Genomic DNA, 15,813 nt, shown 5'->3' with positions numbered 1-15,813 from the left:
CCGAATCCCATTGAACCGAAAAGTATTTTCGTTTATAGCCCAACATGGCGGGATTCAGTTGAATGGGAAATTTAAATCTGGTTCGTTTTCATTTCGGGTAGGTTAGTTCAGGTTTGGTTAGGTTAGGTTGGGTTGGGTTGGGTTAGGTTAGGTTAGGTTAGTTCAGGTTGGGTTGGGTTGGGTTAGGTTAGGTTAGGTTAGATATGGTAGGCAACTATTTCACGTCGGGTCTTATCAAGGTTATTTTCCAAAATTAAACCCGGAAAATATCAAATTTCAAGGGAAAAAGGTCTAAAAATACACGTCGGTACGAAATAATAAATATTTAAGACATAGTTTAGTCCAAATGAGATATACTATCGTCACGTAACCTACGATATATAAATATGTATCACTAATGGTATATTGAATGAAAAACGCGCAAAACGCGGTTTTCGGTCGATTGGAATTCGGTTGAATGGTACATTCGGACGAATGGGATTTCGGTCCAATGGTCTACAATCGATAACTTTACTTCAAATGAAAGACAAATATTTAAACGAAAATGAAATGGGAATGGATATTGATTCAACAGGAATAGGCCTATATGGTAACTTTTCCTCTTTCAAATGCAGCTCTTTACCTCTGATTGTGTTTGAATAAGAATGGATTTATTTGAACTTCGAGTGAATGACTATGTTGAGACGATTTTAGCGGTTAAATCCCACCAGCTTGATATCATATTGGTTCCCTCAAACCAGAAGACCACCAACCCCAAGAAGGGACTCGCATCAACCTAGAAAAAAAGGTGTCTCAAAAGTGATGCGGCTTTTTTTACAGCCAGCCGAAAATAGCGAGTGAAAATTCTTTATTTTACGAAATTAAAATAAAAAAGTCGTGCTCGAGCCAGCTTCTTTGTACCTTCAAATCTGTCTCTATTGGCCGAGAGATGGCGCACTCTTAAAAAGTGATGTTCCAAGCGATTTCTGGAACGTACTTTCCACAGTAGTTGATTTTATAAAATGTCTTTACGCTTGCCCAACTTGTTGAAATGTTGCCCTGGAATAGTTCAGCCAATGCCTAAGAATGAGTTCATAAACTCTTTAGTGGAAGAGAAAACGGATCCACAGCTGAAGCGGGGAGGCAACATTTCAACAAGATGGCCAAGGTTATTTTATCGAAAGAAATATTCGCAAACGTACTTTTTAAGAATTTTGAGGGAAACGTACTTCCTCCTATTTGGCGCTTAGTTCGCCATCTATGGTAGTATTTTTCGACGTTTTTATTAATTGAAAATTCAATTTCAATAAGAAGTTGGAACTATGACGTATAGATAAAAATAGTATACCAGCATAACTAAAGCTACGAAATACCATTAACAGGAATCCATACCTCTACTAGGAATGCTTATCGCGGCAGATTTTCGTTTCGATGTGGTTTTTTTTTGACGTCACTATGTTAACTGAACAAACAACAACGTGAGAGGGGAGCGCGCGCAGAGGGGATTTTTTTTATCTCGTAGGCGGGGCCAAAGCCGTCAGAGTGATCGTACCATACGCGATACGCCAGGATGAGCATTCCTAGTAAAGGTATGGATTCCTGTTAATGGTATTTCGTAGCTTTAGTTATGCTGGTATACTATTTTTATCTATACGTCATAGTTCCAACTTCTTATTGAATTACCAAAACGTATTAAATATGTCTAAAATTCTCAAAATGTATTTTAAAATTTAAAATTTTGAAAACGTACTAAATATGTATAAAAAATATCAAAACGTATTTTCAAATTTAAAATTTTGAAAACGTACTAAATACGTATAAGAGATATCAAAACGTAAAAATCATATCAAAATGTATTTTAAAATTTAAATTTTTAAAACGTACTAAATACGTATAAAAATATCAAAACGTATTTTCAAATTTAAAATCTTGAAAACGTACTAAATACGTATAAGAAATATAAAACGTAAAAACTATATCAAAATGTATTTTAAAATTTAAAATTTTGAAAACGTACTAAATATGTATAAAAAATATCAAAACGTATTTTCAAATTTAAAATCTTGAAAACGTACTAAATACGTATAAGAAATATAAAACGTAAAAACTATATCAAAATGTATTTTAAAATTTAAAATTTTGAAAACGTACTAAATATGTATAAAAAATATCAAAACGTATTTTCAAATTTAAAATTTTGAAAACGTACTAAATACGTATAAGAAATATAAAACGTAAAAACTATATCAAAATGTATTTTAAAATTTAAAATTTTGAAAACGTACTAAATATGTATAAAAAATATCAAAACGTATTTTCAAATTTAAAATCTTGAAAACGTACTAAATACGTATAAGAAATATAAAACGTAAAAACTATTTCAAAATGTATTTTAAAATTTAAAATTTTGAAAACGTACTAAATATGTATAAAAAATATCAAAACGTATTTTCAAATTTAAAATCTTGAAAACGTACTAAATATGTATAAAAAATATCAAAACGTATTTTAAAATTTAAAATTTTGAAAACGTACTAAATACGTATAAGAAATATCAAAACGTAAAAACAATATCAAAACGTATTTTAAAATTTAAAATTTTGAGACCAAAAATATTTAAATTGGTACCAGCGATACGTGTCCCTCTTGGGGTAGATGGTCTGTGTTTCCGACCATGACACCCGCAAATCGTCTAAAATTGGCCATTCTTCTTTTAGGAGCATGTTGGAATGAAAACACCGTGTTTAACTTTAAAATAAGCTAAAATTTATTCTCAATACGATTTTGTTTTAAGGCACCGGTATAGTTACAAGTTTCGCATTCAACCGCGCTATTTTGTTTTCTTAATATATATCATTATACAAATAAAAATAGATTTTAGAAAATATAGGCCTACTTTGTCGTCTGTCGTCCAGACAAGAATAATCATCACCATTTCTTTGTCTCTCTCCATATTTTAAATAATCACTTTGTTGAAAATTTTCACAACAAAAGTTCTGGTTTGGTTAAAGGAACGACGCGTGAATTGCGAAGCGCCATCTAGTTTTCGAATTAGAAAATTTAATTTCTTAAGTAGAAGCGTTTCTCATTACGGCTTTAAAGGGAATATGAAATTCCATTTCACTTTTCTGCCACCAGGTTCAGCAGAAGCTCGGGGTGATTGGCGCTAGTTACGTTAATAACCAGTCGTAGCGTGTGTTAGCGGATAATGTTACAAATTTAGTTTCTGCTCCCTTTAGTTGATTAAGGAAGGGAATTATATGGCGCCATCTACGGTAGTTTGCCGAAAGTAGATACTATACATGTTATTGTAGAAAAAATACTGGAAGACAATTGAGAGCTTAGTTTACTGTTGGTAACTTTTTTTACTGTGGCACTCGGTTTATTTACTTTGGATCAGATGTGCCCAAGTTTTCAATTCTGAATATCACCATTTTCAAGGTTTATATAAGTTAATTTGTATTATAGGATATTAGTAAGTTTTCGTGATAAACATTTTGAAGGTCAAGATGACAATTTTCAAGGTTGACACTGAATATACATAGTTTGCACCGAAGGGAGGGGCCTATGGTCTCCAAGGAAACTGGGAGGGCGATCAAAAATTCAAACCATTTCGCGCGTAGCTCCTAAATAGGTAGCCATTTTGTTGGTAATCTCGTCAAAGCTACAAAACGTATTAGATTTATGCTTTAAAATTTTAAATGGGCCCTAAACAAAGCCAGATAAGATTCTAAGGCCGGGTTATTTAAATAAAATATCAAATTACGACAGAAATATCTACGAAAAGAAGTTGACAAAGCTTATCAAAGTTAGGCCTTTGCGGTCATCCTTTTTACAATTACCTTCGCTATCGAATAAAATAAACAATTTTCGCTCTTCCTTGGTAATTGAACTACTCGAACAATTTTTAACCAGGCAGATAACCATTTTTAACGTGAAAATAATTTCTTAATCATGTGAAAATAATTAAAATCCGCAAACAGACGATTGAAACTGTTAACCCTCCCGTTTTACTAAGAAATCTACACCAGAAAAATGGCGGCAAAGAACCGTTCATTCTTGCTCAAATTAAATATTTATTCTTGGTTCTTATATCTATACTTGGAACTGCGTCATTGATGACGTAGGGATGCAAACTATGTATAAAAAATCGTATAGCGGTTTACTGTGATGAATTGTACATTTGTGGTTTATAATATAATATGAAACATCTTGAATTTACTACAGTTTACCTCGATTCAATTACTTTTGATAATTGTTACAAGTAATGACAACTTCGGTACTTTTGTCACATTTAATCGACCGATTTGTACTTTTAAGATTTACGATGGAGCCCATAATTTTATAAAGCAACGGATTTTTCGATTTAAAGTATATTACCTTTAAGGAATTAATATATATTTTACCGCCAATCAGCATTGTCAGTTACTGAAGGTCAAATTATCGTTCCAAGGTCAGAAAATTATCGATTTTCAGAAAAGCATTATCATATACCTGAATGATAATTGGTGGTAAATTTCCAGTTAAAATATATTTTATACTTTTTATTCGAATTTTATCGTAAAAACTTTAATATCGTCCAGATGAAATTCGGCATATTAAAAAAACCTTTACTAAAACCAAAAGTAAATGAACCGAAGTTATCAGACTGCTATACTCCCCATGTTGAAGGCGTTTTCCTGATGAAGTTACATTTTGACTTTGAATTTGAAATTTTGCACGCTCCTAGACCGAAAAGAAAACGGTTTGGTTTTTATGAAACCATTTTTTATACATAGAAATAGCTAATAGAATAACGAACTCCAAAAACTAGTGTAATTAATAATAAACTGACAAAATTCAACGATTACCAGTACACTATAGAGGTTTAGCCGAAATATGTAACGTGGTTTTAAATTGTTTTTAATAAAAACCTCTAAAGTGTACTGGTAATCGTTGAAATTTGTCAGTTTATTAGAAATAGCTATACCCACAATTCCCAAGTGCAATTTATCGCGTCCAAAGACGGGGATGGAAATTAGCTTTATTTGACTCGATTTTCTCATAATTTTCATAAGGAAAACACCTTCCGATTCTGAGCGCTATTTCGATAACTACGGTTCATTTACTTCTGCTAAAACTAAATAATAAGTTATAATTTAAACCGTTTTTCTGCCAAGATCGATCTTACATTGAAAATATCGTACCACACAAAATTTTGATTTAATTTATCGACAATAATTATCGTACGACTGGCAACACAGCCACCACTAGATGATTAAAACCGATTTATTGGCGAAACGTCGTTCCGTTAACCAAACCTGAGATTCTTGGAAATAATATTTGTAGACACAGTGAATCTAATCATCCTTGGTTCTAAAGTGGGCGGTCCGTTCGGAATTATCACTAGAAGAGGTGTCGTCCTCCACCGATCCGGGAGATGGCGGCACGAGCGTGGCCAGGTAGGACCTGAGCGTCCAGGAGGCGAGCGGGAGAGGCGCGTAGCAGGGGGCGGCGGCGGTGGCGCCCTCGGGTGGCGGTTGCACGCGCAACAGAGACAGCCTCTGTTGAATTTCTTCCATTTCCTCTTTTTCGAGCCTGAGGTGAAAGTCGGTGTGGGCGTCACTGAGTTCTCTGAGATCAGGCAACTTCAGCAGAAGTTTCGGGTAGACGGTGGCGGCCACGTCGCGCCCGCAGCGCCACGTCATGTAGCGGCGAAGCAGGACGTAGTAGCGCTCCTGCTCTTGGCTCACGACGTCGCCGCGCTCCAGCTCCGGACGGTCCGGCGACAGCAGCACGATCGCGATTAGTAACATGATTGTCGGTTCGTCCAGTTCCATGTCCTTCATTGACGCTACGAACCTAAGGGACAAAGACACATTTGTACCTTGGACGAAGTAATTACTGGACCCGAAACCCAATGGAGCGATTTGGGTATGTTTGATCGAATTTCAAATGATCGAACCCGTTCTCACGAGATCGAACGGAAAATGAACGAAAATACTGTTAGGATGAAACTACTAAACCTGCCATTTTAATCTAGAAGGTGAAGAGGTATTATTTAAATGATTAGACAGTTTACGTGTGTAACACAGTAAAAACGCTTCGGTCAACCACAAACTAATCGGAATAGATCAGATTTAACCTAACCTAACCTATTTCGACGAAAAAGGAAAATTTGGGCCGCCGACTTCTTAGTTTCGTCTGAACGCACATAGCGTTCTTCGCGAGTTCCACTACACCTCCCACTTCCTTCAAAAAGTGCTTAAACCACTATTCGATCAAATCAAGGACTGTAGATACAGGGACGAGAAAGTGTATTAGCGCCCTCTGTTAGAATATATCACCTAAAACGACCTAAACGCGAGGAGAGTTAGTTGTAAACAAAAAAAATGGCGGTCACCTAATTTTAGCGGTTCTTGACGAGGCTTAAGTGTTCAAAACAAATGGCCATTTTTTATTTACGCTCGTAGTTTTATTTTTAATTTAACATCAAAATGGTAAAAACTAACTACAATAATACTGTCCATGGTGAACCACGTCTTAACAATGGCCGCGGTTTGTTTACATCTAACTCCCCGTGAATATGAAGACGTTTTAAATCAAATTTTTTTCCCCTGCTTTCTTGTCCCTGTATCTACTGTCCTTGATCAAATGAACCTTCGATAAAAAGAACCTTCGATCAAAGAGCATTCGATCAAACCAAGATTTTTTGATCAAACATACCTAAACCAAATGGCGCGCTTGGTGCTTTTACGGCAGCGCCGCTTGTAGCGCCGTAGTGTCAAGATTTCTATCCAAATACTAAACAAGTGCCCAATATTAGCAGACGACGTTAGGCCTAGCGTTCTTAGCTCGTCACTGTCGTCAAAGCTTACACCTTTTTTTCATTTTGACTTGGCATTTTTATATTTATTATCTATTTAAACTTTCACACAAACTATACAGGATGTTTCAAAAGGTTATGGAAAAATTGAAGGAGTTGTAGGGGATGAGTTGAGAAGTATGCCTGTTTTTTCCCCCATTTTCCTACGATGAGTTAAAAGAGCGCCAGAGAGCTTCAAAGGGTGGCCTACTAGCCCCTGGAAGTAGGCTGCATAACCAAGCATCAGACTTTAAATACTGTTTAAGTTTACTTTCTTACGCTGGTTACCTCGATTTGTTTACAAATTTCTTTTTTACCGATCACACGAACCCAAACCTGAATGTTCGCGTTTCCCTGCTGCTTGGTTTCGCGCTGGTCACAGCCTACTTCCAGGGGCTAGTACGCCACACTTTGAAGCTCTTTGGCACTCTTTTAACTCACCCCCTACAACTCCTTCAAATTTTTGCATCTCCTTTTGAAACACCCTGTATATGCAAAAACATAAAAGTGAACTTCCTATTTAAATTAATTAAATCATTTTTATTCCAATACAATTATTACTGAATAATCTAAAGTCTATTAAAATTCCAAAACCCTCACTTCTATTAAAACCAGCAGAGCAGACGACGGAATGCGGGTCATCTGACATTTTTACGCCCGTGTTTTGTATTTGGATGGAAATATTTCGCGATTATCTCGGTAGGAGCGCTGACGGGCGATGCAAATTGTGGAACAGGGGATTTTTCTTAGGTTTCGAGTCCAGTAATTATTCGTCCAAGTTTGTACATTCACTATACACCTGTTAGGGCTTACTTTTGAACTGTACATTTTTGGGGAACGGGTGTAATTTTTGAGCCATGTATTAAAGCTACATTAGCTACGTTCACACGGATGCGGTAGAAAACGTTGTGAATCGGTTTACAACGGTTTACCCTCGTCAGGAATCCACACCTCTACCAGGAATGCTTATCGCGGCAGATTTTCGTCTCGATGTGGCTGACGTTTTTTTGACGTCACTATGTTAACTTAACAAACCACAACGTGAGAGGGTAGCGCGTGCAGAGGGAATTTTTTCTCTCGTAGGCGGGGCCAAAGCCGTCAGAGTGATCTTACCATACGCGATACGCCAGGATAAGCATTCCAAGTAGAGGTATGGATTCCTGCCTTGAAACGGTTTGAATCTATTTTAAGGCATCGCGTTATCGTAGCTATAGTAGGTGGTTTCTTTTCGCTTGTTCCGGGATTTCGGAGTAGGGTAAGAAGAGTAAGGCTATGACGTCATTTTCCCCCATTCTGTGGTGGCAGAAGTAAATGAACCGACGTTATCGAAATAGCGCTCTGAATCGGAGGGCATTTTCCTTATGAAAATCGAGTCAAATAATAGCTAATTTCCATCCACTGTCTTTTGACGCGATAAATTGCACTTGAGAATTGTGGGTATAGCTATTTCTACGTATAAAAAATGGTTTCATAAAAACAAAAACGTGTTTTTTTTTCGGCCTACGATCGCGCAAAATTTCAAATTCTAGGTAAAAATGTAACTTCATAAGGAAAACGCCTCCAACATGGGGAGTATAGCAGTCTGATAACTTCGGTTCATTTACTTCTGGTGGTGGCGAATAATTTGAGTCGGAGTAAAAACGTTTTCCAAAATGGTTGCTTGTGGCCTTTACAGCAGATACATTCTGGCTAACAGACGACCAAATCCGATTTACACCCTTTACACCTCCTTTTCAGAAGGAGTAAAAGCAGTACCCCTAATACTCCGGAACAGGAGAATAGTTTATGGGGTGGAGTAATTCTCATCCCCGGAACGGGCGAATAAAACGTTTTGGGGTAAAAAGAGTGCACTTTTAGTCCGAGAACCGCAGAAAACAAGCCACTTATTGTCGGGTCCGAAATGGGCGGGTTTTTAAAGTTGCTTTTAGGGTGGGCTCGGGTTCGGGCGGGTTTATTAGTCGTTTAAAGTAAAGAGATAGTGTCAGCTAAGGAAATAATTTAATTTTTTAATTTAGTGTTCTTCATAAGATAGCGTTTTAGGTCCTGATTATGAAAATATATATGTTATAGTACTTTAAAAAATTATTTAAGTATGAAAATTCAATTTAAAATTTTGGGTTATGTTCGCTTCCTTGAAACTCTAGATACCCAGTCTCTACGTCATACTTTCACGAGAAGTCAAGCCGGCTAACGCGTCCTACTCGCGCGCGAGCTGAGAAAAAAGATTTCAAAACTCATTTGTGACGTCAGAGAAAGCCTACCCATCCATTTATGAACTGAAATATAATAGTGAATGCGTAATATTTAATTAAAATCATTATTTCCACAATTATTATCAACGTATATTCATATATTTTATGTAAAAATTAAATATGGGCAAAAAATTCTGTCACTATCTCTTTAAGGCAGATTTTCACTTGGCTTTCGCGGCCCGGTATAATTTTAAAGCCAGGTGCGCTTATTTCTTGGTTACGTTTTGCTTGTAAACAGCCAATTGACCAAAGTAAAATTTAATTTTAATATCATGACGTGATGGAAAATCCGAACCGGGTTTTTCGGGCCTGAACCGGGTACCTGGTTAATCGGGCGGGTTTTTGAAAGTTCATTTCGGGTGGGCCCGGGCTCATGTAGGCTTTGAAATTTTAGAGCCTGAAGTGGGCGGGCTTATTTAATGAATTTCGGGCTTGGGCATGGGTCGGGTGGGGGCTAGGCCCGACTCACCTCTACTTTCAATTATGAGGAAGAAAGGGTTCCTTTTGAGCAACGTATTATGGGAAAACAGAGGGTTCCTTTTGAGCAACGTATTATGGGAAAACCGAGGGTTCCTTTTGAGCAACGTATTCTGGGAAAACCGAGGGTTCCTTTTGAGCAACGTATTCTGGGAAAACAGAGGGTTCCTTTTGAGCAACGTATTCTGGGAAAACAGAGGGTTCCTTTTGAGCAACGTATTATGGGAAAACAGAGGGTTCCTTTTGAGCAACGTATTATGGGAAAACAGAGGGTTCCTTTTGAGCAACGTATTCTGGGAAAACCGAGGGTTCCTTTTGAGCAACGTATTCTGGGAAAACAGAGGGTTCCTTTTGAGCAACGTATTATGGGGAAACCGAGGGTTCCTTTTGAGCAACGTATTCTGGGGAAACAGAGGGTTCCTTTTGAGCAACGTATTATGGGGAAACCGAGGGTTCCTTTTGAGCAACGTATTATGGGAAAACAGAGGGTTCCTTTTGAGCAACGTATTATGGGAAAACCGAGGGTTCCTTTTGAGCAACGTATTATGGGAAAACAGAGGGTTCCTTTTGAGCAACGTATTCTGGGAAAACAGAGGGTTCCTTTTGAGCAACGTATTATGGGGAAACCGAGGGTTCCTTTTAAACAACGTATTATGGGGAAACCGAGGGTTCCTTTTGAGCAACGTATTCTGGGGAAACAGAGGGTTCCTTTTGAGCAACGTATTATGGGGAAACCGAGGGTTCCTTTTGAGCAACGTATTATGGGGAAACCGAGGGTTCCTTTTGAGCAACGTATTCTGGGAAAACCGAGGGTTCCTTTTGAGCAACGTATTATGGGGAAACAGAGGGTTCCTTTTGAGCAACGTATTATGGGGAAACCGAGGGTTCCTTTTGAGCAACGTATTCTGGGAAAACCGAGGGTTCCTTTTGAGCAACGTATTCTGGGAAAACAGAGGGTTCCTTTTGAGCAACGTATTATGGGGAAACCGAGGGTTCCTTTTGAGCAACGTATTCTGGGAAAACCGAGGGTTCCTTTTGAGCAACGTATTCTGGGAAAACCGAGGGTTCCTTTTGAGCAACGTATTCTGGGAAAACCGAGGGTTCCTTTTGAGCAACGTATTCTGGGAAAACCGAGGGTTCCTTTTGAGCAACGTATTCTGGGAAAACAGAGGGTTCCTTTTGAGCAACGTATTATGGGGAAACAGAGGGTTCCTTTTGAGCAACGTATTATGGGAAAACAGAGGGTTCCTTTTGAGCAACGTATTATGGGGAAACAGAGGGTTCCTTTTGAGCTAAGTATTATGGGAAAACCGAGGGTTCCTTTTGAGCAACGTATTATGGGAAAACAGAGGGTTCCTTTTGAGCAACGTATTATGGAGAAACAGAGGGTTCCTTTTGAGCTAAGTATTATGGGAAAACCGAGGGTTCCTTTTGAGCAACGTATTATGGGAAAACCGAGGGTTCATTTTGAGTTATAAATTATAGGGAACGGGGGACAGAGAAGGGGAAAATTAAATTCCAGAATCTCTTTCGAACTATAAATTTTGGGGAACGGTTGGTTTCCGTAGAACTTCGAACTATTGTTTCGGGGAACAGAAGATCTCTGTTGAACTATATATTTTACACCCACCTTAAATGCTTATCGTGCAACTCGGGTGACACCAACTTGTTCAAGTCATGGGCAGTCAAGACGGCCGAATCTTGGTACAAGGGCCGACTCCGATCGGGCCAACACAAGTTCTGCTCGTCGAAAACGTGCGCCCCGCGGATAAAGCACAATTCCAAGACACCACACCTCAATAGCACTTCCTGGTCGGAATTGGGCAATTTGTGAAAGGAATCCAGATGGCGCGCGAAATGAGCGAACTGTTTGATCACGGTGAAGAACATCTCCAGGATATCCGTTCTGGAACGGACCGCGTCGCCGGCACGCGTAGGAACCAGAGGAATGGAACGGTAGCTGATCTCGTAGGCGTTGACTAGCCTCTCAATCAACTCCACGTCTTCGTTGTTGAGGTACTTGGACAGATCGGACAAGTCCGGTTCGTGGTCGGTGCTCCCGGAGCTCTCGCCGCCCGCTGACCCGCTACTGGCCTTGTAAGTTCGTCGTTTGTCCATCGCCGTTCCCGGTGGCGCCACCGTCGCTGCCGCCACCGCCCCCGCCGAGGTACTGGGGGCCAGGCCCTGGGAGATCGCCAGGCCGGAGGGCGACTTGCCGGAGGTGGTGGCGCCGGTGTCTGCGTGGCCGCGTTGCTTCTTCTCCATGCGGTTTTTGAGGAGCTGCATGCGTTCCTCCTCCGTCATGACCCATCCTTTCTCCATCCCGATTGAAAGACACTTGTTGAAACGGCAATACTGGCAACATTTTCGAGATCCTATTGTGATTTCGCACCTGCCGTCGTAGGGACAGTGGAAATTTCTAAATGAAAGAATGTAGACCAAAATATCGAAATCGTGAATTGCTTTTATTTTAGCAAGGGGGCGTCAAGTGGATAAGCATTCTGGCAAGAATAACAAAACGTCTTTCGTTCTGGACAGGGGCGTAGGAACCAGGGGGGGCAAGGGGGGCAATGCCCCTCCCTAGAATTTTACTGAGAGGGGCAACTAATGTTATTGCCCCCTCCAACTTTTTGGTCAGTTGAAATCTTCGCAAGGCTCCAATTATAATTTGGAAAGCATATAAAGCTTATAGAACCTCAACTGTGTTTAAATTTCAGTCTTTTCCCGCCAATGTATATAGTAGAAAAATGTAAAAATGCATTCGGGGAAGCTACAGACCATTAAAAATTCCAAACCATTCTCCAGACTTCTTTTGGTTTCACTTTACCCCCTCCAACTTCTAGAACGTTCCTACGCCCCTGGTTCTGGAACTAAGAACTTAAAATGGTCTGGTTGTTCTTGACAGATTTGTAAGAATGATTCAAAATTAGATTGTAACTGATGCAAAGAGAATTCAGGATGTTGGCCAGGTAAGATCTAAGTTCAAAATTTCAAATTAAAGGTTCAAGGCCGGGGCGGATTTAGGCATGGTCTTTAAGGGCTGCAGCCCAGAGCCCCGTTTAATCAAAGGGCACTCTTGGCAATCAAAAAATAAATAAAACCATTTAAATTAAAAATTAAAAAAGGGGTAAAAAAAGAATTTTTACAATGCCAAATGAGCCGCCACAAATAACCCAAAGTTGGGAAGGCCCCAAACAGCGTTAGTCCAGGGCCCTCAAGGTTAACGGTCCGCCCTTGGTTCAAAGGTAATATCATAAGTAACGTAATAGCGATATGGTTTAATGATTGTCTATCACTTTACTATTTCTGTTCGGCCAATTACTGCCAGGTTAGCAGGGTATTTTGCATGTACTGTGGCAATACTTTGAATGGTCTTAGCTATTGGAAAATGTTTTAATAACTTTAGAAGTCGAAAATAAAACCTTTATTTTTAACAGTATAGGTTTCCTTACAGAGATTTAAGGAAACAAATAAAATTATATATTGGGTCCCGGTTAAAATTATTTCACTCGGGCCCGGAAAACTGCTAACGCGGCCCTGGCCATTGGTTACCTGGCGTAAATAGGGCACCTGCGGCTCCGACTTCAGAGGGTCCAAAAAATCTTATTGATTTATGGCTAGATATCCACTTTTCCCCTATATACGCAGGGCCCGATGGCAGGGGCGTATTAACCATTAGGCTGAGTAGGCACGTGCCTAGGGCGGCATTTTTCTAGGGGCGCCAAAACTCCACAGTCCAAGTACTTGGCTTGCCCCTACTTAGCTGACCAGCCCGTTAGACAATGCCCAGGGGCGGAAAATGTTTCTGTGCCTAAAGGCCCCTGCCTGAGGGGAAGCTAACTCCAATGATTATAAGAATACCCTCGTATGATTAAATCATAATTAGATTAAAATTAAATGTGTAGCTTTGACTGTACCAAGATTAAAAGTGATTAAATTTTTAATCGTGATTATTAGGACACCCTGTAACAAAGTGATCTGCCCCTTGGCAGGGCCGTATTAAGGCATGTGCCAAGTGTGCCTAGTCACAGGGGTCCCCGAGGTTAGGGGCCCCCGTCTCCAAAACGAATGTTTCTTTTATAGTATATTTTATGTTTATAACAAAATTGCCATTAATAGAGTCAGTGTGTCAGAATTTATAGTCAAAAAGTAAGGTTTGAATTTAATTAGGGGCCCCAAATTCTACTTTGCACAGGCCCCCCAATAGTATTCATCGGGACCTGATAATAAGGGCTTCCAAAAGAGTTTATCGCGGATGGTCAGAGTTCTTAGCTACGCCACTGGTTACCTGTAGGCTTCGTTTTGAACAGATCGCCTGAAGAAGGCCTTGCAAGAGTCGCAGCTGATGCCTCCGAAGTGGTAGCTCTTGGCCCGGTCGCCGCACACGCCGCAGACCTTGTATTGGCGGCCCAGAGGAGAGGAGGCGCCCGACGCCAGGCCGGAAGGGGAGGAGCCGCTGAACGGCCCACTTCCGGCCGCCGTGACGGACGAGCAGGATCCCTGAGAGGAGGAGGAAGGGGAGCCGTGGTCCTGGTACAGCACCGTGGGCGACAGCAGGGGCCCCGGGGAAGACCCGGCCGACTGCTGAATGGCGGGCGGGAAAGGGAGAGGGCCGCCGAAGAAGAAATGCGGACGCCCCGGGGCGCCCTGGTGCAGTCCGTGCGCCGGTTGTTGGGGCTGCGGGGAATTCGGCGGCGGCCTGCCTCGGGAGCTGCTGCCACTGCCGCCATCTGCTGGCCAACTCATTCCTGCTGCAAAAGAGATTAAAATAATTTACTCAAGTCGTGTTTATGTTAGCTAAGAGCTACAAACACAGCACCCCACACAAGGAGAACGCAACCCGTCAAAAGTCGTGCATTTTATTGTGTACATTTTTCATTGGTTAGACGCTTTAGCGCCTGCTGCCGTCGGAAGGGGAAAATTCGGAAATTGTCTTCCCCCACCCGTAAAACGTTCAGCGTAAAGGCTCGTGACGCTCGTCCAATGAAATTCTTACACAACCCTTCGTTAGCGTGTTTAAAGGCTAGCTGCGTCATCCTTGTGTTTGTTGCTCCTAGCTTAAAGCAATAATTGTAGCTTCGTGTGGTATAAAACTATTAAAGGGAATATAACCTTGGGTATTTGGTGTGGAACACCAACGTTCACAGCTCTGGCCGCTCTTGCCTTGGCTTTAAAAATGTTTGGCGCCACAGTACAAGAAAATTTAAAAAATTGAAGGGGACCTTAAATTACTGTGCGCTATATAGCGCACAGTAATTTAAGGTCCCCCTGAACTAAGCGGGCCCTCTTTACGAAAATGGAATCATAAGTAACATAACTAACCAATAGAGTGTTGTCGTCTGATACGATTTTGAAAACTTGTAACGTCACAGCTGTAGTGTTAATAGTGGCCGCCATGACAGTTACCGTTTTTTATCAATAGGCAAATTACAATGGTGAAGTCGTGGGGTTTCAGACGACAACACTCTATGTATGTCAGACGGGTTAATTCATAATTTATTGACACCAACAGTGGCGGGTCATCCTCCAATAGACGCAGTACGCAGGGACATGCAGAGGGGCGGGGGCAAGGGGTCCAGTTGGAAAGGGCCTATGAGGGACTAGTGGGGAGCCCGTAGCTGTATGGCCCATCAAAGAAGTTCAAGAGGGGGGGGGGGTGCAAATCAAGATAACTTGGGAAAAGTTCTCAGGGCTCAAGGGGGGGGGGTGCAATCTGTGAAGAATTATAAACATAAAGTAAAAATAAATAAATACTTTTACATAAAGGATAATGTAACAAAATTACGCCTAGTAAACTAACATAATCCACTGAACGCCAAATATCCCAATAGCTTGATTGGGCACAGTCTGTTTATGCTACACGTTTCACCATAACGTTTTCTTAACCTCACTACTAACTCGTCAAATTATCCGAATTTGAAAAAATAAACAAGGGACTTCTAAGTTAAGTTAGAAGAAACCACCTATGGACTGTGAGATGGATGATAAAATACGTGAAAAGGGTAGATTAGTCCATAATTAAAAGGGATAATATAGCTAAATTCTAAACAAATTTGAAGAAATTAAAAAAACTTACTAATAACTCGTACCAATAGGTCTTCGAGCAAAACACGCGAAACTCGGATCAAATAGATCTTCGAGTTATAATCTAAATTAAGGGACTTCTAAGCTTTCAGATTATAGATTTTCAATGTCAAAAATATATTCTAAGAAAAATGTTAAAATTGCCATTACTTTTGGTTGGTTACGTTACTGGCGACC

The 15,813-nt window shown here is 40.2% G+C and overlaps 1 protein-coding gene across 1 annotated transcript; it reads right to left on the bottom strand.

Moving 5' to 3' along the window:
• Nucleotides 1–4,873: 4,873 nt before the first annotated feature.
• Nucleotides 4,874–14,691, bottom strand: LOC149962136 (vitamin D3 receptor B-like). Its single transcript, XM_090164492.1, has 4 exons — nt 14,665–14,691; nt 13,841–14,300; nt 11,183–11,971; nt 4,874–5,820 (listed from the first exon to the last, which is right to left on the bottom strand). The coding sequence occupies exons 2-4, from the start codon at nt 14,296–14,298 to the stop codon at nt 5,319–5,321; spliced, it is 1,749 nt and encodes a 582-aa protein (XP_090020618.1). The 5' UTR covers nt 14,299–14,300; nt 14,665–14,691; the 3' UTR covers nt 4,874–5,318.
• Between the last annotated feature and the right edge of the window lie 1,122 nt (nt 14,692–15,813).

The sequence above is a fragment of the Leiobunum rupestre genome, chromosome 1, assembly GCF_980474605.1.
Source record: "Leiobunum rupestre chromosome 1, qqLeiRupe1.1.hap1, whole genome shotgun sequence".
Lineage (NCBI taxonomy): Eukaryota > Metazoa > Arthropoda > Arachnida > Opiliones > Sclerosomatidae > Leiobunum > Leiobunum rupestre.
Note: the sequence above shows the minus strand (reverse complement) of the source record. Positions and strands in the feature narration are given on the sequence as shown.

Bases quoted from the DNA above. Each gene is read 5' to 3' on its own strand.
- LOC149962136 (XM_090164492.1), bottom strand. From the start codon at position 14,298: ATGAGTTGGCCAGCAGATGGCGGCAGTGGCAGCAGCTCCCGAGGCAGG. The intron at 11,972-13,840 runs GTAACCAGTGGC...TCTTTCATTTAG, and splicing joins GTTCAAAACGAAGCCTACAG to AAATTTCCACTGTCCCTACG. The intron at 5,821-11,182 runs GTGGGTGTAAAA...TTTGTCCCTTAG, and splicing joins TTGCACGATAAGCATTTAAG to GTTCGTAGCGTCAATGAAGG.